This window comes from Halichoerus grypus, chromosome 6, assembly GCF_964656455.1.
Source record: "Halichoerus grypus chromosome 6, mHalGry1.hap1.1, whole genome shotgun sequence".
Lineage (NCBI taxonomy): Eukaryota > Metazoa > Chordata > Mammalia > Carnivora > Phocidae > Halichoerus > Halichoerus grypus.
The window spans coordinates 82781973-82809813 of NC_135717.1; the positions used below are offsets into that span (position 1 = coordinate 82781973).

At 47.3% G+C, this 27841-nt stretch overlaps 1 protein-coding gene and 1 non-coding gene across 3 annotated transcripts; both read left to right on the forward strand.

Annotated features, from left to right (window-relative positions):
- Positions 1–51: 51 nt before the first annotated feature.
- NCAPD2 (non-SMC condensin I complex subunit D2) lies at positions 52–27742 on the forward strand. Of its 2 annotated transcripts, none has more exons than XM_036117669.2 (32): positions 52–794; positions 1363–1512; positions 10060–10135; positions 10414–10472; positions 10959–11137; positions 11447–11589; positions 13923–14050; positions 14123–14246; positions 14419–14566; positions 15525–15722; positions 16045–16179; positions 16277–16364; positions 16458–16638; positions 17808–17932; positions 18523–18759; positions 19041–19215; positions 19479–19563; positions 21488–21621; positions 21991–22123; positions 22215–22299; positions 22376–22543; positions 22845–23014; positions 23805–23916; positions 23989–24112; positions 24194–24349; positions 25015–25192; positions 25279–25373; positions 25790–25870; positions 25982–26165; positions 26801–26927; positions 27014–27175; positions 27413–27742. In XM_036117669.2, exons 2-32 carry the CDS (start codon positions 1386–1388, stop codon positions 27496–27498), a joined length of 4203 nt encoding a protein of 1400 aa, XP_035973562.2. In that variant the 5' UTR covers positions 52–794; positions 1363–1385; the 3' UTR covers positions 27499–27742. The 2 variants fall into 2 exon arrangements, with proteins under 2 accessions (XP_035973562.2, XP_035973563.2); XM_036117670.2 differs by having other exon boundaries at positions 52–711.
- LOC118551742 (small nucleolar RNA U85) lies at positions 10554–10882 on the forward strand. The gene has a single exon (XR_004925222.1). It is a non-coding gene; the product is annotated as a small nucleolar RNA U85 (small nucleolar RNA).
- Positions 27743–27841: the final 99 nt, after the last annotated feature.

A 27841-nucleotide genomic window follows, 5' to 3' on the forward strand; every position in this document is an offset into this window, starting at 1 on the left:
GCCTCGCCTCGCCCCGGCATTTCCGGTTCGCCCGCGGAAGTCGTGGAGCGTCAGAAGAGCTGAGCCACTCGTATCGTCGTTGCCTGGGACGCCCCCAACCTGAATTTCAAGAAAATTCACCCTTTCCTGGGGGGGGGGGTCCCTCAACTGTGAGGGAGATGAAGGTGCAGACCCTGGAACCCTGAACTTCCTTTTTCTGTGCCTCACAGCAGTTTTGCGCTGTAGCTGTTTTTATTAACCCTTTTCTACAGGGGAGGAAATCTAAGGCTCAGAGAGTGAAGTGACCTGCTGGACGTCATATAGCAGAGGCGATGGCGGAACGTGGATTAGAGCCTAAGCCTCCTAAGTTCCCGGCTTGGACTTGCCTCCTGTCCTGGGGGGGGTGACTGAGTGGGTTCCCAGCCCAGGGGCGCTACCACTCCCGGGTTAGAAGGGCAGCAGAACCGGGTGGCCGCGAGGCGAAGGGGGCGGGTACTAGATCTAGGCCCCGCCCCTCCCTCGGCGGCGCTGCCCGGCTTCCCGACTCCTGCGATGTGATTGGCCGGTCTCCGCAGTGAGTGTCGCGATTGGCCTCCTAACGGCCGTTGAGATTTGAACTGCACGTTTGTGGCTTTGCCCGCGCGGCGCCTGGCTGTGAGGCGGAAATTTGGCTCCGCCTGCCGGGGATTGGCCGGTTTCTCTGCCCGCTCCCGAGTGCTGCCGTGCTCATTGGTGCGTATTGTGCACTGTGTGTTTTTTCCTTCGTTTCGGACTCACGACCTGAGTCGGAGGAGCGGCCGGTGAACTCTTCTGAGGTGTGGTGTTAATGGGCAGCGGGGAATGAAAGACTGGGCATGTTGGCTACGGGACAATATGACGCGGTATTAGGCCGCGTTAGGAGAGGCGGGGAGGTTCCATGCGTATATATTTGGGGTAAGATGTAGAAACAATAAGTTTTACAGATCCGCTACGGAATATGGGCAAATCGCTTAACCTTTCTTAGCTTCAATTTCCTCATCTGTAAATTGGGTTATGTTATTATGCATTCCTTGAGATTGGCGTTTGGAGAACTATATCAGATATGTCCATTTTCATATCCCTTGACTCATTTGATCGTCACAGCAACTTTGTAAAATAATCAGAGATTAGTAACTCCGTGTTGCAGATGAGGTTCACGGGGTTATGTGACATGACCAAATGGCAGAGTCACAACTAGAATTAGATTCTAGTCCACGGTTGATCTCACATCCTCTAAGATAATGTTACCAGCTTGATAAAAGTTTGATATAAGCGTTATATATTGGAGAGGGGAGGAATAATAGAACCAGATAAAAAGACAGGCCTTAGATATAAACCCTGACCTATTTCCTGTTTGGTTTCCAGCCCTGTGAGCCAGTGGGAGAAGGATGTCTCCCCAACTGTATGAGTTCCATCTGCCCTTATCCCCAGAGGAGTTGTTGAAAAGTGGAGGGGTGAATCAATATGTTGTGCAAGAGGTATTGTCCATCAGAAATCTTCCATCACAGCTTAGAGGTAAGACTCCATAGCTGCTACTGTGCCTAGCACTTCAAAACAACCCTCCCACATGTAATTATATTGTCTGTCTGTCCTACTACACGACTAAGCTCCATGAGGGCAAAGAAACTTGTCTTGCCTAGTCACTGTTTTTTTCCTAGCGTTGCTTAGGATGTATTACATGGAGAGTATACACATTGACCTCCTTTCCTCAATTATTCAATAAACAGCCTAGGTGTATGTGGCTACTCTTTGGACAAAAACTTATTTTTGATCTTTACCTCTTATAAACCAAAGTTAAGTTCTGGTGGATTTAAAGGTTATAGGCTTTCTCAGAATGTGTGGGACTTGACCTGACCTGTTTCAGGTAATACTTTTTTAAAGTCTAGATCTCTTGTTTCCAAGAGTGTGCATTAATTGGGGGGGGGGGGGATGACAAATACGTACAGCTGCAACACTGAACAGTGTATGGACAATGCAGTTATCCATTGAAACCTACAGATGAACAAGACAATTTAAACGTTATCAGTGAGACCCCATAATATCACTATACTTATTGGAAGTGGTCTTCTATCAATTAGGTTGCTTTGGAGAGGTACATAGAGTAAAGATTTAAGACTCTGGAGCCAAGCTATCTGAATCTGAATCCTGGCTCTACCACTTTGACCTTGGACAAGTTACTTATTCTCTCTGTGCCTCAGTTTCCTTATCTGTAAAGATAGGGATAATAACCTACTTTGTTATCTCCTACAACAAGAAGAGTTGGCTAATGCAGTAGCTTGATAATTTAACTCCAGCTTGTCTCCTCTTGGCCTTCCCATCATGGTTGCTAGATGGTAGCTCCTTGCTCTGATGTCCAGAGGTAGAAAAGGTGATTTTTTTTTTTATCTTATGCTTTTTCTTTTCTTCTTTCCTTTTTTAAAACTTTACCAGAAGCCTCCCAACAGATTTAGCCAGAATTGGGTTTTGCCTATTTCCCTGACTAATTACGGTAAGGGAAATGGAATCACCCAGATTGTCTAAATTGATCAAGATTATTATCTAGGAGCCTCCCCAAACCTAGACATATCACCATTTGGTAAGCAAAGAAGGCAGAGTGTGGCGGTCCATGGGTAGGTGGCTAGCCAACAGTATCCACTCTAGGGGAGAGATAGACTGTTCTCTCCATACTGTGTTGATATAGGCATCACCAATTGCACAGGCTACACTGTAGTCAGTTGTCCTTCAGTTATTATAATGCATAATTTTTAAAATAATCACTGAGAGTTCTTTTTATAACAATTGCATTGCTTTTGGTGTTTAGAACCCTAACTATAAGTTCTGCAAGATCAAATCGCTTAATTTGTTGAACAAGTATTTACTGACGATACACTGTGTGCCAGGCACTGTTCTGGGTACTGGATATACAACAGTAGACAAAAAGACAAGTTGACAGAGTTCTTTCTCTCAAGGTTCTCAACAAGGAATAAATAACAAATAATGGGATTTATCAGATGGTTGCAAGTGCCAGGGAGAAAAATAAGCAAGATAAACAAGATATGGCATGGTGGGGTAGGAACTGCATTTTATGTTGGATGATCAGAGAAGGCTTGCTGATAGGTGATGTTCGAGCAGAGGCCTTAAAGGTGAGGAAGTGAACTATGCCAATTCTCATAGGCATTCTAAGCAGAGAGAAAATCCAATGCTGTGGCTCTGAGGTGGGAAAATGCCAATACGGTTGGAGTGGAGTAAGCTAGGGCAAAAGAGGTCAGATGAGAAGTGATGCAGATTCCTCTACAGTCATGCTCTTCTAAGTGTGGTCTTCAGACTAGCAACATTAGAATCATGATTTAGGAACTTATCAGAAATCCAAGATCCAACTCAGAACTACTGAATCAGAAAATCCATTTTTTAAGAAGATCCCTAGGTAATTCAGATGCGCATTTAAGTTGGAGAAGCACTAATCTAGAGTCTTGTAGGTCATGGTAAAGATTTAGCTTCAGTGTGAGTGAGTTTGAAAGCCATTGGGTTTTGAGCACAGGAGTGACACACTGTGACGTTTTAAAAGTATCACTGTTGTGTTGAATAGAGAGAGTAAGGGGCAAGGGAAGAAGCGGGGAGACTAGTTGAGAGGCTAATACAGTAGTACCAGGTAGCTTGCCTGGGGTTGATAGCAGTGGAGGTAATCGTAAAAAGTTAGGTACTGAACAGATGTTGAAAGTCGAGCAAACAGGATTGTTGATGGATTGGCTTGAATTTATAGGGTTAGAGAAAGAAGAATCTAGCATGATGACAAGGCTTTTGGGAAGAATGGAGCTGCCATTTACTGAGATGGAGTAGAATATGAGAGGAGCAGGTTTATTTACTTTTTTTTTAATTTTTTATTTATTTATTTGAGAGACAGAGAGAGAGGTTGAGAGAATGAGTGGGAGAAGGGGCAGAGGGAGAAGCAGACTCCTTGCAGAGCAGGAAGCCTGACAATGTGGGACTGAATCCTAGGACCCTGGGATCATGACTTGAGCTGAAGGCAGGCGCTTAACTGACTGAGCTAATCAGGCGCCCGAAAGGAGCAGGTTTAGTCTGTTGGTTGTAGAGTTCTGGAGTTCAGGGGAGAGGTGCCAGCTACAGCTATACATTTGGGGTTTAATATTCAGCATGTAGAGGGCATTTAAAGCTATGAAATTTGAATGTAGTTGGAGAAGAAAAGCAATTTAAAAACATAAGATCTGAGACAGTCCGATAGAATCTGGGAAGATGAGAAAGAAACCAGTAGGAGAAACTGAGGACCAGTCATTGAGGCAGAAAGTGAACAGAGGTGCTAACTGGAGGCTAAATTATGAGAACATTTCAGAAAGAAAGGGAGAGCTCAACTGCAAATTAATGACTGGACTTCGCAATGTGGCGATTGCAACCTTGGGGAAAGCGGTTTCAGAGGAGTGGTGGGGGCAAAAGCCTAATTGGAAGAGGCTTATGAGAAAATGAGAGGACAGTTTAGATAACTTTTTGTGGTTGTTTTGCTTTAATGAGGAACAGAGAAATAGGGTGGTAGTAGAGGAGGAGATAGAGTTGAGGGAGGATTTTTTTGTAAGATGGGTGGCATTGCATGTGCATGTGCTGAATGAATGGAAGCGATCAGAGAGGGAAAGTTTGATGATGCAGGAGGGAGAAGGGATGAGTGTTGGGGCAGTATCTTTAGTAGGTGAGAGAGTGTGTGATCTGGTGCACAGGGGAGGAGATGGTTTCATTAGAGCATGGGTTAGTTTATCCGCAGCAGCAAAAGAGAAGGCAGAGTACATGGGCACAGATGCAGATAATGCAGGAAGCTACGGATCTTGGGGCGGCTGGAAGTTCTCTTCTGTGTGATTCTATTTTCTCCATGAGATAGGAAGTGAACCCTTTAACTGAGAGGGAGCTGGAGAAGAAGGTCTTGATCTTCTGAGCAGAGGAAAAGTATGAAATAATTGCCTAGAAGAAAGTGAGTAGGCCTGGGAATTTGTAATAGGCTTAGCAAGAAATACTAAGGGTCCACTTGAGGTTAATGGGCATAAGTTTAAAGTGAGAATAGTTGGCATGATTGTGTATTTTTGTCAAGCCATTTTTATTTGTGTGGTTACATGAATGGAGTAAGCAGTCAGTTGGATTTAATCCAGATTTGCCAGGGGAAAAAATGTGTTGTGAATTTTGGGGGCGGGGGGAGCATAAACAGGGAGGAGGGGCAGAGGGAGAAGCAGACTCCCCACTGATCAGGGAGCCCAACACGGGACTGGATCCCAGGACCCTGGGATCATGACCTGAGCCAAAGGCAGACACTTAACCGACTGAGCCACCGAGGCGCCCTGTGTTGTGAATTTTAGTGGAAAAAATTAGAAATACCATAATGTCTAACAATAGGGGCACCTGGCTGACTCAGTCAATAGAGCATGTGACTCTTGATCTCAGGGTCATAGTTCAAGCCCCATGTTGGGCATGAAACCTACTTAAAAAAAAAGAAAAAGAAATACCATAATGTCTAACGATAGAAGAACGGTAAGTTAATTAAGATACATTCAGTGGAATATTATGTGACCATTAAAAATTATTTACAAAGGTTTTATAATATGCTTATTGTAATTTTAAATTTTTTTTTTTAAGATTTTATTTATTTATTTGACGGAGAGAGACACAGCGAGAGAGGGAACACAAGCAGGGGGAGTGGGAGAGGGAGAAGCAGGCTTTCCACTGAGCAGAGAGCCCGATGCGGGGCTCGATCCTAGGACCCTGGGATCATGACCTGAGCCGAAGGCAGACGCTTAACGACTGAGCCACCCAGGCGCCCTTGTAATTTTAAATTTTAAAAAAACAGAACAGAGAAGTGAATATGTGATATGGCCTCAACAGCAGAAATGCTGTGCATACAAAATAGACAAAATTTAGCCAGGTGTTAACAGTGCTTATGTCTTTCTCTTTTTTCCATTTTCTGTATTTTCCAGATCACAGAAAGAGGTTTGTAAGATTGGTTAATAGTTTACATATACTGAGTTACATTGTGTGCTAAGTATTGTTCTGATTGCTTCATGGGGATTATCTCTACTTAACCTTTACCAAAAAATTCTGAAAAGCCCTATAGGTGTGATCTTTTATTACACCCAATTTAGAGAAGAGGAAACAGACTTAGTAAGCTAAGTAGCTTGGCCTGGTAAATGTTCAAGTCAAATGTAAACCTAAAGCAGTCTGACTAGATCAGTGGGTAATGCTTCAAAGAATTAAAGAGATATGTGGACCAAGAAAAATCATTGGTTGTAATGAAAAATGGGTAGTTGGTCATCTTTGAGAGAATAGTTGTTAGATTGGTAAATCTCAGAAACAGATTTCAGGAAATTGAAAGAGGAAACACTATTTATTTTTTTTCTTTTTTTTTTAAAGATTTTATTTATTTATTTGACAGAGAGAGACACAGCGAGAGAGGGAACACAAGCAGGGGGAGTGGGAGAGGGAGAAGCAGGCTTCCCGCTGAGCAGAGAGCCCAATGCAGTGCTTGATCCCAGGACCCTGGGATCGTGACCTGAGCCGAAGGCAGACGCTTAACGACTGAGCCACCCAGGCGCCCCAAGGAAACACAATTTAAAAGTGATATGATAGCAAGGTCAAATGAAAGGCATTGAGCATTTTTGTTTGTTTGTTTTAAAGGGAGGCCTAAGGGACGCCTGGGTGACTCAATAGGTTAAGCGTCTGCCTTCCTCTCGGTTCATGATCCCAGGGTCCTGGGATCCAGTCTCGTGTCAGGCTCCCTGATCAGCGGGGAGCCTGCTTCTCCCTCTGCCTGCTCTGCCTGCCACTCCCCCTGCTTGTGCTCTGCACTTCCCCCCCCCCCCCCCCCGCCTCCGGACAAATAAATAAGTAAATCTTTAGAAAAAATAAAGGGAGGCCTGAGCATATTGGCACGATAAGAGCAAGTCCTGGACAGGATAAAAAGCAAAGGTGAAAAAGAGGAGATAAATCTTCGGGGCAGTGGGACAGATTAGCTTTAGAAGAGAGAAACTTTTTGCTTGAGACTCAGGCAAAGAATGGGAAGATGTTGGCAGAGATGTTTGTTGATAGGCAGGATTACGAGAGAACCTGTGCTTTGGGTCTCGTTCTTTTTGGTAAAGTGGAGAACAGTCATCTATTAAAGTCAGAGAGGCATAGGGTAAGAAGTGTAAAGGAAGAGGAGAATGTGTTATGATTATAGTGCTAGGGAGGCTGTAAGAACTGGAGGAATAAGACAGCCTGTTAAAAATCACAGAGGACAGGGCACCTGGGTGGCTCAGTCGTTAAGCGTCTGCCTTCGGCTCAGGTCATGATCCCAGGGTCCTGGGATCGAGCCCCATGTCGGGCTCTCTGCTCAGCGGGAAGCCTGCTTCTCCCTCTCCCACTCCCCCTGCTTGTGTTCCCTCTCTCGCTGTCTCTCTCTCTCTCTGTCAAAATAAATAAAATCTTTAAAAAAAAAAAAATCACAGAGGATTTGTACGTAGTTGGACGTCCTAACATTATAATCAATCAGGTCAATGCCAGCAGTGATACTTGGAGTACAAGATTCTGGCTTTACTTTCAAGGCAAACCAGCTTGGTATTGCAGAAAAGAAGAATTTGGTGGAATTCTTTCCTTCCCCGTCCTCAGAAAGAGCTTGGTATATAACTTGGGTCAAAACCTAATTCCCATACTGCCTTGTCACTCCTACATGTTGTAAGACATAATTCAACTCTACTCCCCTTGATACTGAAGTGTTTATCTAGAAGCAGCACGATCAGGATGAAAAGAGCACTGGGCCTGAGAATCAAAAGACACTGGGTTTTCAAAATGTAATATAAAGTGGTAACAAGTACGTTACAAGTGTTTCACATAATCACATTATAGAGTCGGAAAGAAAAGAACTAACCTACGTAACTTTGAAAAGCAGTAGTATTTTGACTATATACTCTGGAAAAAAGAACTTTACACAATTATTGTAAGCTAAGTTAGTAAATATTTTTTTATAGGAATATAGGTTAGCAATTCTGAAACTTTTTTTTTTCAGATTTTATTTATTTATTTGACAGAGAGAGACAGCGAGAGAGGGAACACAAACAGGGAGTGGGAGGGGGAGAAGCAGGCTTCCCACTGAGCAGGGAGCCCGACGTGGGGCTCAATCCCAGGACCCTGGGATCATGACCTGAGCCGAAGGCAGACGCCCAGTGACTGAGCCATCCAGGCATCCCCTGAAACTGTTTTATGTTTATACTAGGATTAAGTAAATATGTAAATGAACTCATTTTTTAATATATACACATATAAAAATAGATATAGGGGATATGTGTGCATATACACATACATGCCTGCTATTCTCTACTGAGAGGGCCTAAAAACTATGATACTCCAATAGCAGTCAGCCTAACTAGTGCCTTGAACTTGGTTTCTAGATGCCATACTTCCATAAAGAAAACCAGGACTCTGTTGAGAATGGTTGATTCCAGGACTGGGCCAGAGAAAGTACAAGATGAGCCTGGAACATCTTGTGGTACAAGAAACTGGGAGAGCGAAAGTAAAGGGAATATGTTGAAAGGACACAGGTCAAGTTGATGGAGCTCCCAGTGGTCAAGTATGGGATAATTTGAGCAACAAAATAGATCGTAGGAGGAATGGATTAAAACAGAATAAAAGAAATGTCCATGGGTCTACTCCAATTTGAATAAATAACTGAGGGGAGGGACACCTGGGTGGCTCAGTTGGTTAAGCGGCTGCCTTTGACTCAGGCCATGATCCCAGGGTCCTGGGATCGAGCCCCGCATCGGGCTCCTTGCTCAGCAGGGAGCCTGCTTCTCCCTCTCCCTCTACCTGCCTCTCTGCCTACTTGTGCTCTCTATCTCTCTGTCAAATAAATAAATAAAATCTTAAAAAAAAAAAATAACTGAGGGGAAAGGGACAGCTCATCCTTCGAGTGGCATTCCGATTAGTAAGTGTAGAAGGAATGATGGAGATGGAAAAATCACCCTATATGGGCACCGGGCTGGCTCAGTTGGAAGAGCGTACGACTCTTGATCTTGGGGCTGTGAGTTCAAGCCCCACATTGGGTGTAGAGATTACTTAAAAATAAAATCTTTTTAAAAAAAGAAAAAAGAGAAACCACTGTATAGTAAATACCTCAGTGATAATTGTGGCAGGCAAGAATCATGGACAGATGCCTAAAATAGTGGGCAAAATGTGATGAGAGAGGATATTTGCATAGGTTGAAATTATCTCCCCACAAGATACTTAATTACTGCAAAGGGGAAAATAGTAACTTTACAGGGGAGATACCTACCTTTGACTACCAAGTGGTCAAAGTTAACATAGTAATAAGGCATTGATATCATGTACTTCTTGATATGATGCATTGAAAAGACCCAGCCTCCCTTCTGCGTTCATCTTGCCAAAAATGCATAACCTCAATCTAATCATGAGAGAAAGCAAACAAACCCAGACCAAGGGACATTCTACAGAATAACTGAATAGCACACTTTGAAAGTGTCAAGACTGAAAGGCAAAGATGGGAGGAGACTAAGGAGACATGACAGCTAAATGCATTGTGGGATCCTGGATCGGATCCTGGACCATGAAAAGGACTTAAGTAAAACAACTAACAGAATTCAAATAAGGTCTGTAGATTGATTAATAGCATTGAGTTAATGTTAATTTCTTAGTTTAGAATAGATTCTTGTGCTGTGGTTGTGTAAGATGTTTACATTATCAGAGTGAAAAGTATAAGAACTTTGTACGAGGGCGCCTGGGTGGCTCAGTCGTTAAGCGTCTGCCTTCAGCTCAGGTCATGATTCCAGGGTCCTGGGATTGACCCCGCATCAGGCTCCCTGCTCCGCAGGAGGCCTGCTTCTCCCTCTCCCACTCCCCCTGCTTGTGTTCCCTCTCTCGCTGTGTCTCTCTCTGTCAAATAAATAAATACAATCTTTAAAAAAAAAAAAAAGTAGGTTACATCGAAATGAACGGTCTCTTTCTGTGATTCAACCAATAAAAGTAATTAACTCGATTTTCTGCCATGAATAGAATTTACCAAAAAGCCCTCTCCCCTTTATTAATTAGTTTCTTTCATCTTCATAGCATTTCAGGCTGCCTTCCGAGCTCAGGGGCCCCTGGCTATGCTGGAGCACTTTGATACTATCTACAGCATTCTACAGTAAGTATAAAGCACCTAGCTGGCTGGTACTCTAAGAACTGTTCGCTATCGACCCTAACTTTGCATGTTAGTCCTGAAATTCCAAATTATAGGTTCACTGATAAAGGCCCTGGGTACTGATATCTCTACTAATGAGCATTGACCCCAACTTAACACCACATTTATTCAGTTGAGCAATTTCACGTATTTTTAAGTATTAGATTCTTGAGGTTTGATCTGATCTAGAATGGGCTCTGCAGTTTCCTGTCTCACCCCCCCACACTTTCTTTCCCTCATAGTCACTTTCGAAGTATAGATCCTGGCCTCAAGGAAGATACTCTGGAATTCCTGATAAAAGGTGTTTATGGGTCAGGGGGTAGGGGATGGAAGGTGTTTGTCACTGTTTGTTTGTTTGCTTACTATTTCCTACATTTTATCAGCCACATGATGATATCAAGGCTGTGGTGATTCAGTTGGTTTGGCTAAGCCCGGGGACCTTTGACCTATTAAGGTCTGTAATCTTGGTGGGCAATACAGAGTTGTGTGTGTTCGCTGTAAGGGCAGACCAACAAGAAATATTTCCTACTTTTGAACTACCTCTTTTTAACAGAGGTGGTTCTTCCAGTCTCCAGAGAGAAACTGGGGTAGCTGGAGTGAGAGAGTGGGGACAGGGCATGTTCAGGGTATCGAGGTCGGGGGTCCCAAAGGACTTGGCTTGTGTTGTGACCACTGAGAGATGAAACACAGATCTTTGGTAATCTGATGGCTGCAGTTGCCGGGTGTTTTGAAGTTGGGGTGTATGAGAAAAGTGAATGAAGCCGACTCCAGATTCTGCCCCTCGCAGTGGTGTCCCGTCATTCCCAGGAACTTCCCACTATCCTGGATGATGCAGCTTTGAGTGTGTCAGATAGGAGCGCCCACCTAAATGCTCTCAAAATGAACTGTTATGCTCTGATCCGCCTCTTGGAATCCTTTGAGACCATGAGCAGCCAGACAAGCCTCATGGACCTGGACCTTGGGAAGGTAATTTGGAGTTTCTGGCTCACTTAATATGGGGCCTGGAGAGAGGGGGGGATGGATGGGAAAGAAGGGACTCCAACAATTCTGGGAGTCCTTTCTGTCCTTATTTAGGGTTTATGGGGAAATACTCAAAAGTATCACAGCATATCTTTCCCTGACAAGAAACTCTTCTATATTTTGGAATTTGCTTATGTCTTCTGTGTTAGGTTCTACCTTGTCTCAATACTGGGTAGTTTGGGCACTCAGACTAGCAGATCTTGACCCGATTTGTTTTCTTATTTTTCCCTACATGTCCATATGGTCATTTTTTAGGGAAAGAAAGCCCGGGCCAAGACAGCCCATGGCTTTGACTGGGAAGAAGAGAGGCAGCCAATTCTTCAGCTTCTAACACAGCTGCTCCAGTTGGACATTCGTCACCTGTGGAACCACTCAATAATTGAAGAGGAATTTGTCAGGTGGGTGGTTAAGATGGCTACGGGTAATAGTGAGCTGTGAGGTACAAGGACTCTGTTGCTAGATATGTCTTCTTTCTGAATACTTCATTTCATGCCTCACTTCTATATAACACGTAGAAGTCTACTCATTAACACTGAGTTGTTTGGAAGTAGATGACAAATGTTAGAAACTGCCATGAATTTCTTATCTTTAATGCCCATTTATTCATTTATGACATAGTATTTGCTGAGCATGGCTGGGTACATGGCTGGTATTATGACAGGCACTGGAAACAAAAGTTTCTGCCCTCTTAGAGTTTATATTATAGAGCAGAAGATGATTTTTAAAATAAGTAAAATAGGGGCCCCTGGGTGGCTCAATTGTTAAGCAACTGCCTTTGGCTCAGGTCCTGATCCCAGGGTCCAGGGATCGAGCCCTGCATTGGGCTCCCTGCTCCGCGGGAAGCCTGCTTCTCTCTCTCCCACTCCCCCTGCTTGTGTTCCCTCTCTTGCTCTGTCTCTCTCTGTCAAATAAATAAAATCTTTAAAAAAAAATAAGTAAAATATATGGTGTGTTTTATAGATTATTACTGTGGAGAACAAGAGAGGAGGGGATGGGGAGTTTGATGGAACAGAGTTGTGATCTTAAACCAGCTGTTCTAGCACCACCTCTTTGAGGTGGTGACATTTGAGCAAAGACCCAGAGGAGGCCATGTGAGCCATGAGAGGATCTGGAGGCATAGCAAGGGCAAGGAGTGGCACAATGGAACAGCGGGTACAAAGACCCCGAGGAGGGCATGTATCTGGCACAGACAGGTGATAGCAGCGAGGCCAGGGACAGGGCAGTGGGGCAGATGAGAGGGACAGGCGGTGTGGAGCTGACTGTGCAGCTCCTTGGCCGTCATGGTGACCTTGGCATTTTCTCAGCGTGACATGGCGCCGCTCGAGGATTCCAAGCAGGGGAGGTGGTCTGACTTGGGCTTTAACAGAATCATCGTGCTCTGGTTACTGTTACATTACTAAGAAGGGAAAGGAAGAAAGCAGGACGCCAGTTAGGGGGCTGTTGCAGTGACTTGGGCAAGAGATGGTGGGAGTTTAGTGCCAAGAAGGGCAGTGGAGATGGGGAGAAATGCATGGATTCTGTACCTGTTTCCCGAAGGTAAAGCTTACAGGATGAGCTGACAGATGTGTGTGAGGTTTGAGGGAGAGTCAAGGATGACTCCTCCAGGGTTTGGGCTTGAGCTTTCAGAAGAACGGAGTTGGCAGCAATTGAAATATGGGGAAGACTGGGGGACATGTTTTCGGGGGGACAATTAGAAGTTCTGCTTTGGATATAAAGTTTGAGATGCTTATCAGACATCCAAGCAATGTTGTCCGACTCTGATGTTGAATATACAAATTTGGAGCGCAAGAGAGAGGTCTGAGCTAGGGTACCCATTTGGGAATACAGTGTATTTATATAAATGGTATTTATGGCCCCAAGACTGGATGAGATTACTAAATCAGTAAGCATAGCTAGAGGAGCGCAGAAATCCCTATTGTACCCTGGGGAAGGGAGTCTGGCATCTGGTCAGATGTGTGTTTCCAGGAGAATGGCGTGATCAGCTGCATCCAGTGCAGCTAAAAGGTTGATCCAGATGAGGACTGAATTAACCACGAGAAGTCTTTAGTTACTTTCTCCTACCTTTTATCATATATTTGGGTTCTGTGTAGGCATCATAACTGGTTGAAAGTTGGTAATTTTGAAAGACAGAGCACCTATCTAGAGTCAGCAAAGCAAAGCAAATTTTTTTTTTAAAGATTTATTTATTTATCTATTTGACAGAGAGACACAGTGAGAGAAGGAACACAAGCAGCAGGAGTGGAAGAGGGAGAAGCAGACCTCCCGCCGAGCAGGGAGCCTGGTGCGGGGCTCGATCCCAGGACCCTGGGATCATGACCTGAGCCAAAGGCAGACGCTTAATGACTGAGCCACCCAGGTGCCCCAAAGCAAAGCAAATTGGTGTAGAAGGTGATCAGTAGAATGAAGAAAGGAACGCCTGGGTGGCTCAGTCAGTTAAGCGTCTGCCTTCAGCTGGGGTCATGATCTCGGGGTCCTGGGAACTGGCCCCGCGTCGGGCTCCCTGCTCAGAGACGAGTCTGCTTCTCCCTCTCCCTCTGACCCTTCCCTCTGCTCATGCTCGCTGTCTCGCTCTTATTTTCAAATAACTAAATAAAATCTTTTGAAAAAATAGAATGACGAAAGCTAGAAGCCCCTGACTTTGGGGGCAGGAGAGGGAGAATGAATGAGGCAGGGCCCCGATAGAATGGCATCCACACAGCTGACTTCATCATCTCCCTCCCTTCCTTCTCAGTTTGGTTACTGGCTGCTGCTACCGCCTCCTGGAGAACCCCACCATCAGTCACCAGAAGAACCGCCCCACCCGGGAGGCCGTCACGCGCCTGCTTGGTGTCGCCTTAACACGTTATAACCATATGCTCAGTAAGTTAGCCCTCTGCTTTGCCCCACGTTTTCCGTTTTGCCTATAACTTCTCACTGTTAGCACGTCCACAGGTGCCACTGTGAAGATCATCCAGATGCTGCAGCACTTTGAACACCTGGCCCCTGTACTGGTGGCGGCTGTGAGCCTGTGGGCAACTGATTATGGAATGAAGAGCATAGTGGGGGAGATTGTAAGGTGACTCTTCTCTAAGTTTCTGATTCTCCTCTCCCTCAGGGGGAAGGTACAGAAAGATTGGAAGTACATTCTCTGTGCACAGTAGATTTCTTCAGATATGAGATAGCAGTCTTACCTTTCCTTACTAGGAACTGAATTATCTTGCTGTGGCTGTGTTTTCTTCCCTGCATAGAGAGATTGGGCAGAAGTGTCCCCAGGAGCTGAGTCGGGACCCTGCAGGTGCAAAAGGCTTTGCAGCCTTCCTGACAGAACTAGCAGAACGCATCCCAGCCATCCTGATGTCCAGCATGTGCATTTTGCTGGATCATCTGGATGGAGAGGTACGTGGTCCCCTGGGGATCTCAGGTTCTTCTGGGGACTTTAAGTCCATTGCTAAAGGCTGTTTCTTATAACCAGAAGATGGCTTTCCCATGAAGTCAGGTTATCTAAGCATAACTCGGTGGCAGTTTCTTCCTACAGAGAAGCAGATAAATTTCATTGACTGAAGAGCCATTTATTAATCCCCATTTCAGTATCAGTTGGTTTTATCCAGGTCTGATGGGGGGCTGGCAATTCCGCACCTAAAGTCTAGTGCGAGTCAGTCAGCTATGATTCTGAGTCCTTTCCATTCCTCAGGATGAAGCCCCTTCCGTTCTTCCTACCACCTGGCTCGCCTGCACTCCAAACAATGCCACCTCTCAATTCTTTCTGCCTGGCTGCCTTCCAGATTGATGCAGGGCACTTCTGGGTGAATGTCAAGGACAAAGACAGTCTACTCAGTCATCTAATCTACTTTAACTTCTTGTGCAAGACCCCATTCTCTGGCTCCTGGCCTGGCAAAACCCCAATCCTTATTCACCAGATTCTGCAGTGGACTTGCTTGGCACCCTAGGGCTTACTTGTGCTTCCCCGTGTCTCATTTTTTGTCAGTAAAATGTGAGATGGGGAGTGGGGGGAAGAGGGTGTTTTATTAGTAAGGATCAAAGGCTTGGAGGCCTCCGATGAAAGGTAGAAATGAATGCTTTTCAAATGTGTATAGATGTGATGAGCCTTATGGGGAAAAATTGTTTGGGGCTGTTGTTTATTTTGTCCCTGTGTTCTCCTCTGAGCAGACAAGGGCCCTTCCAGTGACCTCAGGGGTGAATACATAAGCAGCTGACCAGAAAAAGTCTTAGTGAAGCAAGCTTACCCTTAACTTAAAGCCTTGTCACTTGTGCCTCGACAGGCTCAAGAGTTTGGGGAAGGCGAGTTAGGATTGGAGTGCGGAGCCCTCAGACCAGCTCTGGTTCTCTCCCTTAGAATTACATGATGCGCAATGCTGTGCTCGCAGCTATGGCAGAGATGGTCCTGCAGGTGCTGAATGGTGATCAGCTGGGAGGAGCAGCCCGAGACACCAGAGACCAGTTCTTGGACACCTTGCAAGCCCATGGCCATGACGTCAACTCCTTTGTGCGGAGCCGTGTTTTGCAGCTCTTTACCCGAATCGTCCAGCAGAAGGTGAATAACCTGCATGGCATAGACATACAGTACTCTATGTACAGGCCAAACAAAAAAGGAATCCAGTGTCCCACAGAAGAGTCCAGGATTCAGATTGTTACTGGCAGTAATAAAGGTCTTCCTCTACCAAGGACAAGAATGCCTGGCTCCATTTAAGGATTACACTGTATCTTAACCACTACAAAGAGAAACTGTTTTATATCTCATAGAAAAGTTTCTTTAGAATGAGTGGGTAGCTCATGTAGAGCGTACTTCAAGATCATCTTGAGCAGAATGGATGATGTGGGATGTGAGCCCCTCCTTCTCTCCCTCCCCCACACAGGCTCTCCCCTTGACACGTTTCCAAGCAGTGGTGGCCCTAGCAGTGGGACGTCTGGCAGACAAGTCGGTGCTAGTATGTAAAAATGCCATTCAGCTGCTGGCCAGCTTCCTTGCCAATAATCCCTTTTCCTGCAAGGTAAGTAAGCTCGATCTACCCAAAAGAGAAGGAATTAAATGGAAACAGGGATCAAATTCTGTAACTAGTGACCCTGCAACTCATTTGACCTTGGCAGCTTAGTGACACTGACCTCACTGGACCACTGCAGAAGGAAACCCAGAAATTACAAGAGATGAGGGCCCAGAGACGAGCTGCAGCTGCTTGTAAGTAGTTCCTGCGTAGGATTCCTCACCCGAGACATCCTGCTCCCTGCCGTCAGAAAGTCCAAGGAAAGACTCTAAGACTTTCTCATTCAGCTGCAGCACTGGACCCAGAGGAGGAGTGGGAAGCCATGCTGCCAGAGTTGAAGTGTACTCTGCAACAGCTGCTAAAGCTTCCCCAGGAAGAAGAGGAGATTCCTGAGGCAATTGCTAATACAGAGACCATTGAAGATGTGAAAACACGCATCCATCAGTTGCTTGCCAAGGCTAGTTACAAGTATGTGAAAGATTCTCTAATGACCTTTTTATGTTTAGAATTAACTTTTGAGGAACAGTGTTTCTTTAAGATGAACTGTACTTAGGGTATGCTGCCACCAGGTGATGGTAGATGTTTTCATTGTAGTAATGGCCTGAACACCAGATTTATGCCAAAGGCATAGTCCACAATTAAGCATGCATTTCTACTTTTAGAAATGTTTAAAGAAACTTCACAAACAACTAACTGTAAATAATATTATAATTAAATATGCAAAAGCTGTCCATTTGAAGAAAAGAGCCTATAAGTATAATTCTAGTTCTGTAGTTTCAAGTAAGTTGCTTAAACTTCTTGGGCCTCAGTTTCATTATTTGTAAAATAAGAAATTGATGAGGGGCGCCTGGGTGGCTCAGTGGGTGGAGCGTGCGACTCTTGATCTCAGGGTCATGAGTTCGAGCTCCACATTGGGTGTAGAGATTACTTAAAAATAAAATCATTCAAAAAGAAATTAGTACATTCACATGGTATAAAATTTAAAATTACAAAAAGGACATGTATTGTAAAGTCCCTTCCAACCCTATTTCCCAGCCACTTAGTTCTCCTTTCCACAGGGAAGCAACATTCTGAGTTTATTGCACATTCTTCTAGAGATGACACAGACATGTAGTCAAACGTATGTTCTTTTCTTCGCCTTCTTACGCAGGTGATAGAATTTTCTACGTGCTGGTCTACCACCTTGCTTTTTTTCACTGAATCATGTATCATAGTGTTTTTAATATTTATGCGTAAATAGCTGCCTCATTATTTTTTATGGCTATACGGAATCCCATTGTATGGATGTACCATAAATTAACCAGTTATTGAACACTTCTTTTTTCCAAACTTTGACTTAGCAAAGTTTTTAAGCAGATGTCTGGTATAAGTAGGTTTGTGACCTTTAAAATTTGAAAAGCCTTATTTGAGTTTCTTGAAGACTATATAGTAAAGCCTTGTCACTTGAGAAATGGGAAAAGTGTTTTGAGCTCTACCCTTAGTAGGTGCTTCTCAGCTTTGTAAGCATGAGAAGTGTTCCTTTTCTTTGGGGCAGTAGGTCTAGCTTCTCGATGGAACCATGAGGTAGGCTCCGTGACAGAAGGCTGCAGTGATGCTCTTGTGGGTCCCGAGTTGGCAACAAAGAGATGTTCTTCCAGGCAGGCCATCCTTGTCGCTCGAGAAGCCATAGGCCACTTCCAGGAGTCTGAGCCTTTCAGTCACATGGACTCAGAGCAGTCAGAGGAGACCAGGTTCCTGAATCTCCTGGAGACTGTCTTCAAAGGTAATTCCTTTTCCTTTTTCAGTTAGCAAACAAAACATTTCAGCTAGTACATATGGGCCATGGACTTTATGCCAGATGCTGACCTGGCTAACAGAACCCAGAGCTGAAGAAATCCAGAGGAGAGTTTGCAGTGGCTCTGCTCCGGAATGGAAGCAGCCCAAGGGCCTGAGATTGATAGTCATACGCTGTGAAAGGATGTTTCCAAAACCGTAGAGGACTTTAGAAATCTTTATTGAGAAATGAACCAAGATGTTTTAGCGTAGGTTCTAAATGTATACCTTTGGGGCGCCTGGGTGGCTCAGTCATTGGGCGTCTGCCTTCGGCTCAGGTCATGATCCCAGGGTCCTGGGGTCGAGCCCCGCATCGGGCTCCCTGCTCAGCGGGAAGCCTGCTTCTCCCTCTCCCACTCCCCCTGCTTGTGTTCCCTCTCTCACTATCTCTCTCTCTCTGTCAAATAAATAAAATCTTTAAAAAAATAAAATAAATGTATACCTTCCCACTGTGGAAATAAATATCCAGGGATGTTACAGCTGTTGGATTACCCCATATGCCCTCGAGCAGTAACCATCCTGTAATTCTCTAACTCCTAGGCCCAGCAGCTTCCACACAGGAGAATACCCAGGGGCCGGCAGGGAACATGGGCCCAGAACAGATGGACTGTAAAGACAAGCCCAGTGTGTCCGAGCCTGGGAAACCCCGGGAGAACGATGAACTGGTGAAGCAGGAGCTGCTGGTGCAGTATCTGCAGGATGCCTATAGGTTCTCTTTGAAGATTACAGAGGCCGTTAGCATCATCAGCAAGATGATGTATGAAAATACAACGACAGGTATGCCGGCGTCCCTCTCTGTAAGGCCTGGGTCTTGGGGTTGGAAACGCCAGTCTCGTCCATATGTTATTGATGACTATCTGCTCCTTCAAAAGGCAGGGATTCTTTATTTCTGTTGGCTATGTATAGCCCCATGGAGCATGCGCATTTTAACACACACAGTATTTCACGATAGGGCCATCTGGGAGTTGACATTCTCGGGGAGAATGAGGAGAGCTGCCACTTCTAGTACTGGGGAATTTTGCCAAGCAGATGGGTGACATTTGTGTCTGTCCTCTCAGTCGTACAGGAGGTGATTGAATTCTTTGTGATGGTGTTCCAATTTGGGGTACCTCAGGCCCTGGTCGGGGTGCGCCGCATGCTGCCTCTCATCTGGTCTAAGGAGCCTGGCGTCCGGGAAGCTGTGCTTAATGCCTACCGCCAACTTTACCTCAACCCCAAAGGGGACTCCGCCAGGTATATGTGGTACTTTTGCCTTTGCCAACTTTTCTGAGGTCAGCTTCTCATGGGATGTCTGGCGGGGCCGGGGGCATCCTTCTAGAGGAGTTCCAAATCCAGAGGCCTGTAGATCTGTAATGGGGTTCAGGGTGGGGCTGGACTTCCGGTCAAGCCCATCCTACATAGTTATCCGACGCTGTGGTCAGATAGCCCTAATAACCTGTGTGCCGGGTTCGAACTTACCAGTTTTTAATGACCTCTGCTCTCTGCTCTTCCCACAGAGCCAAGGCCCAGGCTTTGATTCAGAATCTCTCTTTGCTACTAGTAGATGCCTCAGTTGGGACCATCCAGTGTCTTGAGGAAATCGTAAGTCTCCTTTCTTCTACTTTCTTTCTTTCTTCCTTCCTTCCTTTCTTTCTTTTTTTAAACTTATTTATTTATTCAAGTAATCTCTGCACCTAGCATGGGGCTCAAACTCACAACCCCAAGATCAAGTATCACACATTCCTCCAACAGAGCCAGCCAGGTGCCCCCTTACGTCTACTTTCTTTATTCACTCAAGAAGTATTAGTGAGTGGTTACGGTGTGTTCAGCAACTTACTCAGCACCACAAAGTATAAGATTGTTTTCAAGTTCCCAACTTAAAAGGAATCAACAGTATGGTGGGTATAGCCAAACATAAAACACGGGACGGTGTAGCACACGGGTAATTAGTGCCAGGGAAAGTGGCACAGGTAACGTTTGTAGCAACAATGGTAACACAGTAATACTTCTAATATGGCAGGCGCTATTCTCAGCAGTTGGCTCGTCCGAACCTGTGTGATTCTCACACAGCCCTGTGGGGTGATACTGTTAGTGCACATTTTACAGTGAGAAGTCTGAGGCACTGAGAGGTTGAGGAACTTGGCTAATTACAGCTGGTTCGCTGGAGAGACTTGCAATAAGAGCTCTGGACAACATACTCTTAACTTCTGTGTTACTCTGACGAGTCCCAAGTGGGAAAGAGAACAGTGTGAGGTAGGTGGTAGGACTTAAGCAGGGTCTTGATAAGTGTGATATAGAGAATCGGAGAAAGGAGAGAAGGACGTAGATGGAAAGCCAAGAAAGAGCACAGAGAGTTGCGGAATGAAGATCGTATTCGGGCTGGAAATTGTTACCTGGAAAAGCTAATAAAGTGGGAGTGTCAGTTGGAACTGGATTGTAAAGTTCCCTGAAGGCCTTTCACACGTCCTGGACTTTCCCCTTGTTCGCCAGCCTTTCATTTAGGCGGATTTGCTTGTGTAGCCTTTGGACTGTGGGGTCCGAAGGTGGAGGTGGTCCTGACCACCGGCCTCCACTAGATGGAGCATGATGCTGGCTGCCTGTCTCTCCTTGCTGGGGGAAAGAAGAGCCTGCTGGCGGCCACTGGCCTGAAGTCTTGTGGGCTAGCTCCTGGTCCGGAGCCCCTACCGTAGGCAAAGAAGAGCTATTTCTACAGGATGAGCAGAGGTGTGGCATGATGAAGTAGGTGTTTGGGAGACTAGTCCAACACAAACACACAGGTTGGTGGAGAGGAGGCTGCTGTAAGTGTGCAGTGTCAGGGCTGGACGGGGTGGGAGGAAAAGCTATGGAACTGCACTTAATGGAAGATGGAGTTTAAAGGAAGAATGGGGGGTGTGCCTGGGTGGCTCAGTTGGGCATCTGCCTTCGTTTGGCTCGGGTCATGATCCCGGGGTCCTGGGATTGAGCCCCGCATCGGGCTCCCTGCTCAGCAGGGAGTCTGCTTCTCCCTCTCCCACTGCCACACACACACTTTCTCTCTCTCTCTCAAATAAATAAATGAAATCTTTTTAAAAAACGAAGAATAGGTAAGACTACGTGAGAAAAAATTAGTTGACAGTGCAGTTCTAAGTATATGTGACTAAGAATGTTGGTACTCTGGGCAAAATGAGAAGGCAAGGAAGGATGGAGCCTTCTGTTTTAGACATGTTGAGTTGTGGCAACAGTAACAGGACCTATTAGAAATCTCTCAAATGTGGTCAGAACCACGGTTCCACACAGAACTGAACAAGGTTACTGTCATTATGTCGTCTTAACAAATGTAGTTTTGAGGCCATGTGGGTGGAAAAGTGACAGAGATGGAAATACCTCCCCAAACCCCAACTTCACGACTCGAGTCTCCTTCTTCCTTTGCCGGGCCTAAGTATTGCTTTTACCCACTTCGGGTTCTCCGTGTTCTTTTCAGAGAAGTGGACCAAGGACCGGGCGAATCATTATTTTCTGGCCTGAGCCCTTTTTCTTTTCTCTTCAGCTCTGTGAATTTGTGCAGAAGGATGAACTGAAGCCAGCAGTGACCCAGGTGCTGTGGGAGCGGGCAACCGAGAAGGTCCCCTGCTCTCCTCTGGAGCGCTGTTCCTCGGTCATGCTTCTGGGGATGATGGCGCGGTGAGGCTCAGGTCCCGACAGGCAGTAGAGATGAGAGGGGAAGGGAGGGCTCTGAGAAGGTTCCCTTCCCTTTGGCACCGGCAGTCAGGCCCGGCAGCTGTACGTGAGTTGCCTCCCTCAATGAAAAGTAAAAATAAAATAGTGCGAGTACCAGCCCCCACCACCCTCCCCCCGCCCAGCCCAGCAGAAATCATGGGATTTAGGCCAGCAAGAGGGATTCTGAGGGCCAGCCGTGTTAGAGCCTCTCCTGGAGCGCTCCAGGGCTCCCAGAAAGCCTTGCACTGAGTGCCATTGCCTACTCCACTTGGCGTTATCCCCTACAGAGTGCTGTTCCTGACTGGCTCTAACTCTGTGGCTTCCTTCCCCTAGAGGAAAACCAGAAATTGTGGGAAGCAACTTAGACACACTGGTGAGCATAGGGCTGGACGAGAAGTTTCCACAGGACTACAGGCTGGCCCAGCAGGTGTGCCATGCCATTGCCAATCTCTCTGACAGGAGAAAGGTATGTGGGGGTCTCCAAACCAAGGAAAGTGGGGGGTCCTCTTATCCACTCTCAACACATACCCACGTTTTGTCTTTGCTGTTCTCAACAGCCTTCTCTGAGCAAACGTCACCCCCCCTTCCGGCTGCCTCAGGAACACAGGCTCTTTGAGCGACTGCAGGAGGTGATCACAAAAGGTGAGCTAGCACGAAGGCCTTGGGCAGAATCGAGTCCTTTCTCTGCAGTGGGTAACTTCTCCCTTCCCCTCTGCAGGCTTCATGCACCCAGACCCACTCTGGATCCCATTCAAGGAGGTGGCGGTGACCCTCATTTACCAGCTGGCAGAGGGCCCCGAGGTGATCTGTGCCCAGATATTGCAGGGCTGTGCGAAACAGGCCCTGGAGAAGCTGGGAGAGAAGAGCAGCACCCAGGAGGGCCCGAGTGAGTGGGCAGAGGGTCCCCAGTTGGGCAGGCAGCCAGATTCTACTGCTTTCCTTGTCGGGCCAGAAGCTGCTGCCAACACGGCTTCGTACAGCAGCCCCTGACCCGCCCCCAGACCACCCTCTGTCACTTTTGTCACTCAGATCGGGCCAGTCGCTACCGCCATCTCCCCGCCCCCACCTCTTCTTCGCTGCTTTGCGTATGGCCCGTGAGCAAGGAGAAGAGCCTTCAGAACAGGGTGCAGGGCTCCTGAAACCTGATTTTGTCTTTTTCTCCCTGCTTTCCCTCTCCCCTCCTCCAGAGGACACCCCCATGCTCCCCACTTTCCTGCTGATGAACCTGCTGTCCTTGGCTGGAGACGTGGCCCTGCAGCAGCTGGTGCATTTGGAACAGGCAGTGAGTGGAGAGCTCTGTCGGCGCCGGGTTCTTCGGGAAGAACAGGAGCAGAAGACTAAGGACCTAAAGGAGAAGGTGAATGAAGTGCCTGGGCATTTGGGTTTGTGTCCCAAGCCTTGCCCAGCTTTGTTTCATGGCCTGGGGTCATTCACATTTCCTCCTGGGGATCCTTGCTTTCCTACCGTTAAATAAAATGAGGAAGAGGCTCTGCTCCTTACTGTTACTACTCTGGGAAAGATTAGTGAGAACAAAGATGGAGCAGTCCGTTCACCATCACCCAGGAAGGAAGGTTTTAGGGAAACACAGGGCACTGAGTTAGGGACCTCAGGCTGGCCCCCAGAGGCGCTGCATATGAGGACGAGCACACCCCCTTCCCCCCTTCCCATCAGCCTTGGTCACTGGGCCTGCCACCTGATGGGGACATTGTGTTCTCCACTAGAGGCAGTGATGTCTTACAAACCAGTTAGACACAGAGCCTTGCAGCAGTGGAATAAGGTCTGACCTTTGTGACCTTGAACCACTGTCCACGTGATCTGTCTGTTGACTGTATACAGGAAACGGCCTGCTTCCCTGAGGATGGGTTCCGAGGTGGAGGCATATGCTTTGGCAACTTGAATATAAATGCCATTTGTTCAATTTTGAATTTGCCAATTCAGATTTGGCAACGTGAAAACAACACTACAGAGACCTAGTTCTTTTCCTCTGGAATTCAGGAGCCTCCCTCTCCACAGACACATTTGGCAGTTGTAGGAGGGGTTGTGCAGTACCGGGCTTTCCCCAGATGCAGTCCTACAAAATGAAAGGTAGGCTGCAGTCAGAAACGCTGTCCCGGACGAGCCGTGACGCCTGGTTTCTTCCCCACCAGAACGCCAGCTCTGAGACCGCCATGGAGGAGGAGATGGGGCTGGTGGGCGCAGCTGCCGACGACACGGAGGCGGAACTCATCCGCGGCATCTGTGAGCAGGAGCTGTTAGATGGTAAGGCTGGCTGAGGGGCCTGCTCCCCGGCCGACATAGCCCGTCCCAAACCGAGCGCCGTTCTGCTGACAGGCACACAGGTCCTGGCTGCCTTCGTTCCACTTCTGCTCAAAGTCTGCAACAGCCCTGGCCTCTACAGCAACCCGGAGCTCTCTGCGGCAGCTTCACTTGCCCTGGGCAAGTTCTGCATGATCAGGTAGGTCCTGGGGGCAGGAGCGCCCGCTCTGAGAGGATGGGGATCGACGGTCTCCCTAATGGTCCTCTCCTGGCCCCCTAGTGCCACTTTCTGTGACTCCCAGCTTCGTTTGCTGTTCACCATGCTGGAAAAGTCCTCACTCCCCATTGTCCGGTCTAACCTCATGATTGCTACTGGGGATCTGGCCATCCGCTTCCCCAACCTGGTGGACCCCTGGACACCTCATCTGTATGCTCGGTAAGAGAGCCCTCATGACACTTCTATTTTTTTTAATTTTTTTTTTAAAGGTTTTATTTATTTGACAGAGAGCACAAGCCGAGGGAGCAGCAGGCAGAGGGAGAGGGAGAAGGAGAAGCAGGCTCCCCGCTGAGCAGGGAGCCTGATGCGGGGCTCGATCCCAAGACCCTAGGATCATGACCTGAGCCGAAGGCAGATGCTTTACAACTGAGCCACCCAGGCATCCCTCTCATGACACTTTAGCAGGCCTCACCAGCTCTGGGAGGCTGCAGTTCGGCCGGTATAAAAATCACGAAAACTGTGTTTGGTCTTTAGCATTACCCTGAACATCTGCTTGATACTTGACCTGTACAGGCCCTGGCTAAATATGGCCCCAAAGAGATTGGCGGCTCTATCCAAAGCCTTGGCTACAAGCTTGGCCTCTTCCCCCAATCCATTTTCTAACTGCTTCGAGGATGTCACGTTAAGAAGGGGTACTAGAGGGGCACCTGACTGGCTCAATCAGTAGAGCATAAGATTCTTGATCTTGGGGTCATGAGTTCGAGCCCCACGTTGGGGGCAGAGTTTACTTAAAAGAAAAAAAAAAAGAAGAAGGGGTAATAGATTCCTGCTGAGGGCCTTTCCTCGCCAGCGTTGGTCCCAGTGACTTAAGATTTCATTCCCAGGCTCCGGGACCCAGCTCGGCAAGTTCGGAGAACAGCGGGGCTGGTGATGACCCACCTGATTCTAAAGGACATGGTGAAGGTGAAGGGGCAGGTGAGCGAGATGGCCGTGCTGCTCATCGACCCCGTGCCTCAGATCGCTGCCCTGGCCAAGAACTTCTTCAATGAGCTTTCCCACAAGGTGAGAGGCAGCCAGGCAGCTGAGGGCTCGCTGCTGAGGGGCAGGCACACCACCGTCCCTCTAACGTGACTCTCTCTCTCTCCCAGGGCAATGCGATCTATAACCTCCTTCCAGATATCATCAGCCGCCTGTCAGACCCCGAGGGAGGGGTGGAGGAAGAACCTTTCCACACCATCATGAAGTACGGTTCCCTGGGCCCGGGAGCATATTTTTCATGTAGCACATGCTTAGGAATCAGACAAACCTGTGTTTGAATTCTAGCTCTGCTACTTTTTAGCTATATGGCCTTGAGCGATGACTTATCCTCTCTGTGCCTGTTCCTCCTCTAGGAAATGAGGCCTAGGCTACTTGCCCCTTAGTTCTTGAGGATTCAGCACGATCACGTTTCTAACATGGTGGTAGGCACATAGTGGTCCTCACCACCCGGCAGCTGCTTTTGTTATAAATTCCCATTCTCGGTGAACGTTTCTCCAGGGGTGGGGTGGACCTTTTTCTGAGGGCACAGGAAGAGGGCAGGAGGAATGGCCAGGAGGGCTGGTGCTGGGGGAGGGATGGCTGCCCCTGGGAGCTCACACGCCCACATCTCCCCTCCCTCAGGCAGCTCCTCTCCTACATCACCAAGGACAAGCAGACCGAGAGCCTGGTGGAGAAGCTGTGCCTGCGCTTCCGCACCGCCCGGTACGCTGCCGTCCCCCTGGGGCGGCCCTGAGGCCGTGGGAGCCGGCCGAGGAAGGACAGGCCTTTGCCTCTCCGCCCCGCGACTCCTCACGAGGCCCTTGCCGTCTGCAGGACCGAGCGGCAGTACCGGGACCTGGCCTACTGTGTGTCACAGCTGGCCCTCACAGAGCGAGGCCTCCGCAAGATGCTGGACAACTTTGACTGCTTTGGGGATAAACTGTCAGATGAGTCCGTCTTTAGTGCTTTTTTGTCGGTCGTGGGCAAGCTGCGGCGTGGAGCCAAGCCCGAGGGCAAGGTGAGCCTGCTGCCCCAGACTGCCCTGCAACCACGTCACCAGCACCACCTGAGACCAGCTCTTTCTGTCTCCAATTCCTGTTTCTTTGTTTCTTTTTCTCTTTTTTAAAATAAACTTTATTTTCTAGAGTAGTTTTAGGTTCAAAAGCAAAATTGAGTGGAAGGTATAGACTTCTTCCATTGCCCCCTGCCCCCACACATGTCCAGCCTTCCCCATGATCAGCATCCCCCCCCAAAGTGGCACATTTGCTACAATCGATGAACCTGTGTTGACACATCATTATCACCCAAAGTCCATAGGTCACTCTTGGTGTGCATTCTGTGGGTTTGGACAAGTATATAATGCCCTGTGTCCATCATTCTAGTATCATATGGTGCAGTTTCACTGCCAAAGAAGTCCTCTGTGCTCCCCCACTGACCCTCTGTCCCCCCAACCCCTGGCAACCACTGATTTGTTTTGCTGTTGCCAGTTTTGCCTTTTCCAGAACATCCTATACTTGCAGTCATGCAGTATGTACCCCTCTCTCGGTGATCTACATTTAAGTTTTCACCATGTCTTTTCATGGACTTGTTTCTTTTTCATCATAGAAGTAACTGTGTTTCCAGGCCTGCTCTTCATCTCTTCTTCCCTTCCAGGCTATAATAGATGAATTTGAACAGAAGCTTCGGGTCTGCCACACCAGAGGGTTGGATGCAGTAGAAGACCTTGAGGTTGGCCAAGGGGGTAGCCAGAGAGCCCCATCAGCCAAGAAACCGTCCACTGGTATGTGAGGCAGCCCCACGGGTGAGAGATCCGGCCCTCCTCTCAGAGGTTCCTTTTTTGGGGACTCATGTCTCTGCCTTTTCTAGTCTCTAAGCGGCACCAGCATCTGGCTTCTGCAGCCTCATCAGACGGTGACTTTGTCACCCCTGAGCCCCGCCGTACTGCCCATCGGCATCGAAACACTCAACAGCGAGTTTCAAAAAAGAAACCCAGAATCATCTTCTCGAGTGATGAGTCCAGCGAGGAAGGTATGATGCTCCCTCCTGGCCTTGGTCCAGAGGGGGCGTATTTTCGGGGGTGAGGCCGGTTCTGCTGGGGTCCTGCTGTGTAGATTGTCTCCACCCCCTCCCCCGAGGTGTCTTCCCCGCACAGTTTGGGTTTTGTTTCTGCTGCGTGGTCTGGGGCCATCCCACTTGTTGCCTGAGATCTATTTTTCACCATCTTTGTGACTCAGCTTTTTCTCATTCCTCCAATCCTCTGAGTAGAGCTTTCAGCAGAGATGACAGAAGATGAGACACCCAAGAAGACCACACCCATCCGCCGAGCACCTCCTCGAAGGCACAGGCCCTGAGAGGTCATGTTGCCTGTTTCCGTCCCTGCTGTGCAGGGTGTCTTGTGGTGTGACCTAGAAGTCCATTGCTCTTGTAAAATACTTGTTTGCCTGTCTTCTTGTCTTTTTAATATATAATGGTCTTTATAATGTAAAGCGTCTCTCTTAAACTAGCCCAACTGAACTGAATTGAGCTGCTTTCATTGGAATATATGTCTGCCAGTCTCCTTGTTTCCTAGTGAATAAATGTTTTTATATACTTTTAGACATTTTTCCTAGGCTTGTCTGTTTCATCTTTCACATTGGCCCAGATGCAGGAGAAAGGGAGAGGATTATCAATCCAGAAAGAGGAGCCCCAACGTCC

Coding starts and splice junctions, on each gene's coding strand:
- NCAPD2 (XM_036117669.2), top strand. CDS start 1,386: ATGTCTCCCCAACTGTATGAGTTCCATCTGCCCTTATCCCCAGAGGAG. Junction 17,933..18,522: donor CCTGGAGACTGTCTTCAAAG/GTAATTCCTTTT, acceptor TCTAACTCCTAG/GCCCAGCAGCTTCCACACAG. Junction 22,544..22,844: donor CAGCACCCAGGAGGGCCCGA/GTGAGTGGGCAG, acceptor CCCCTCCTCCAG/AGGACACCCCCATGCTCCCC.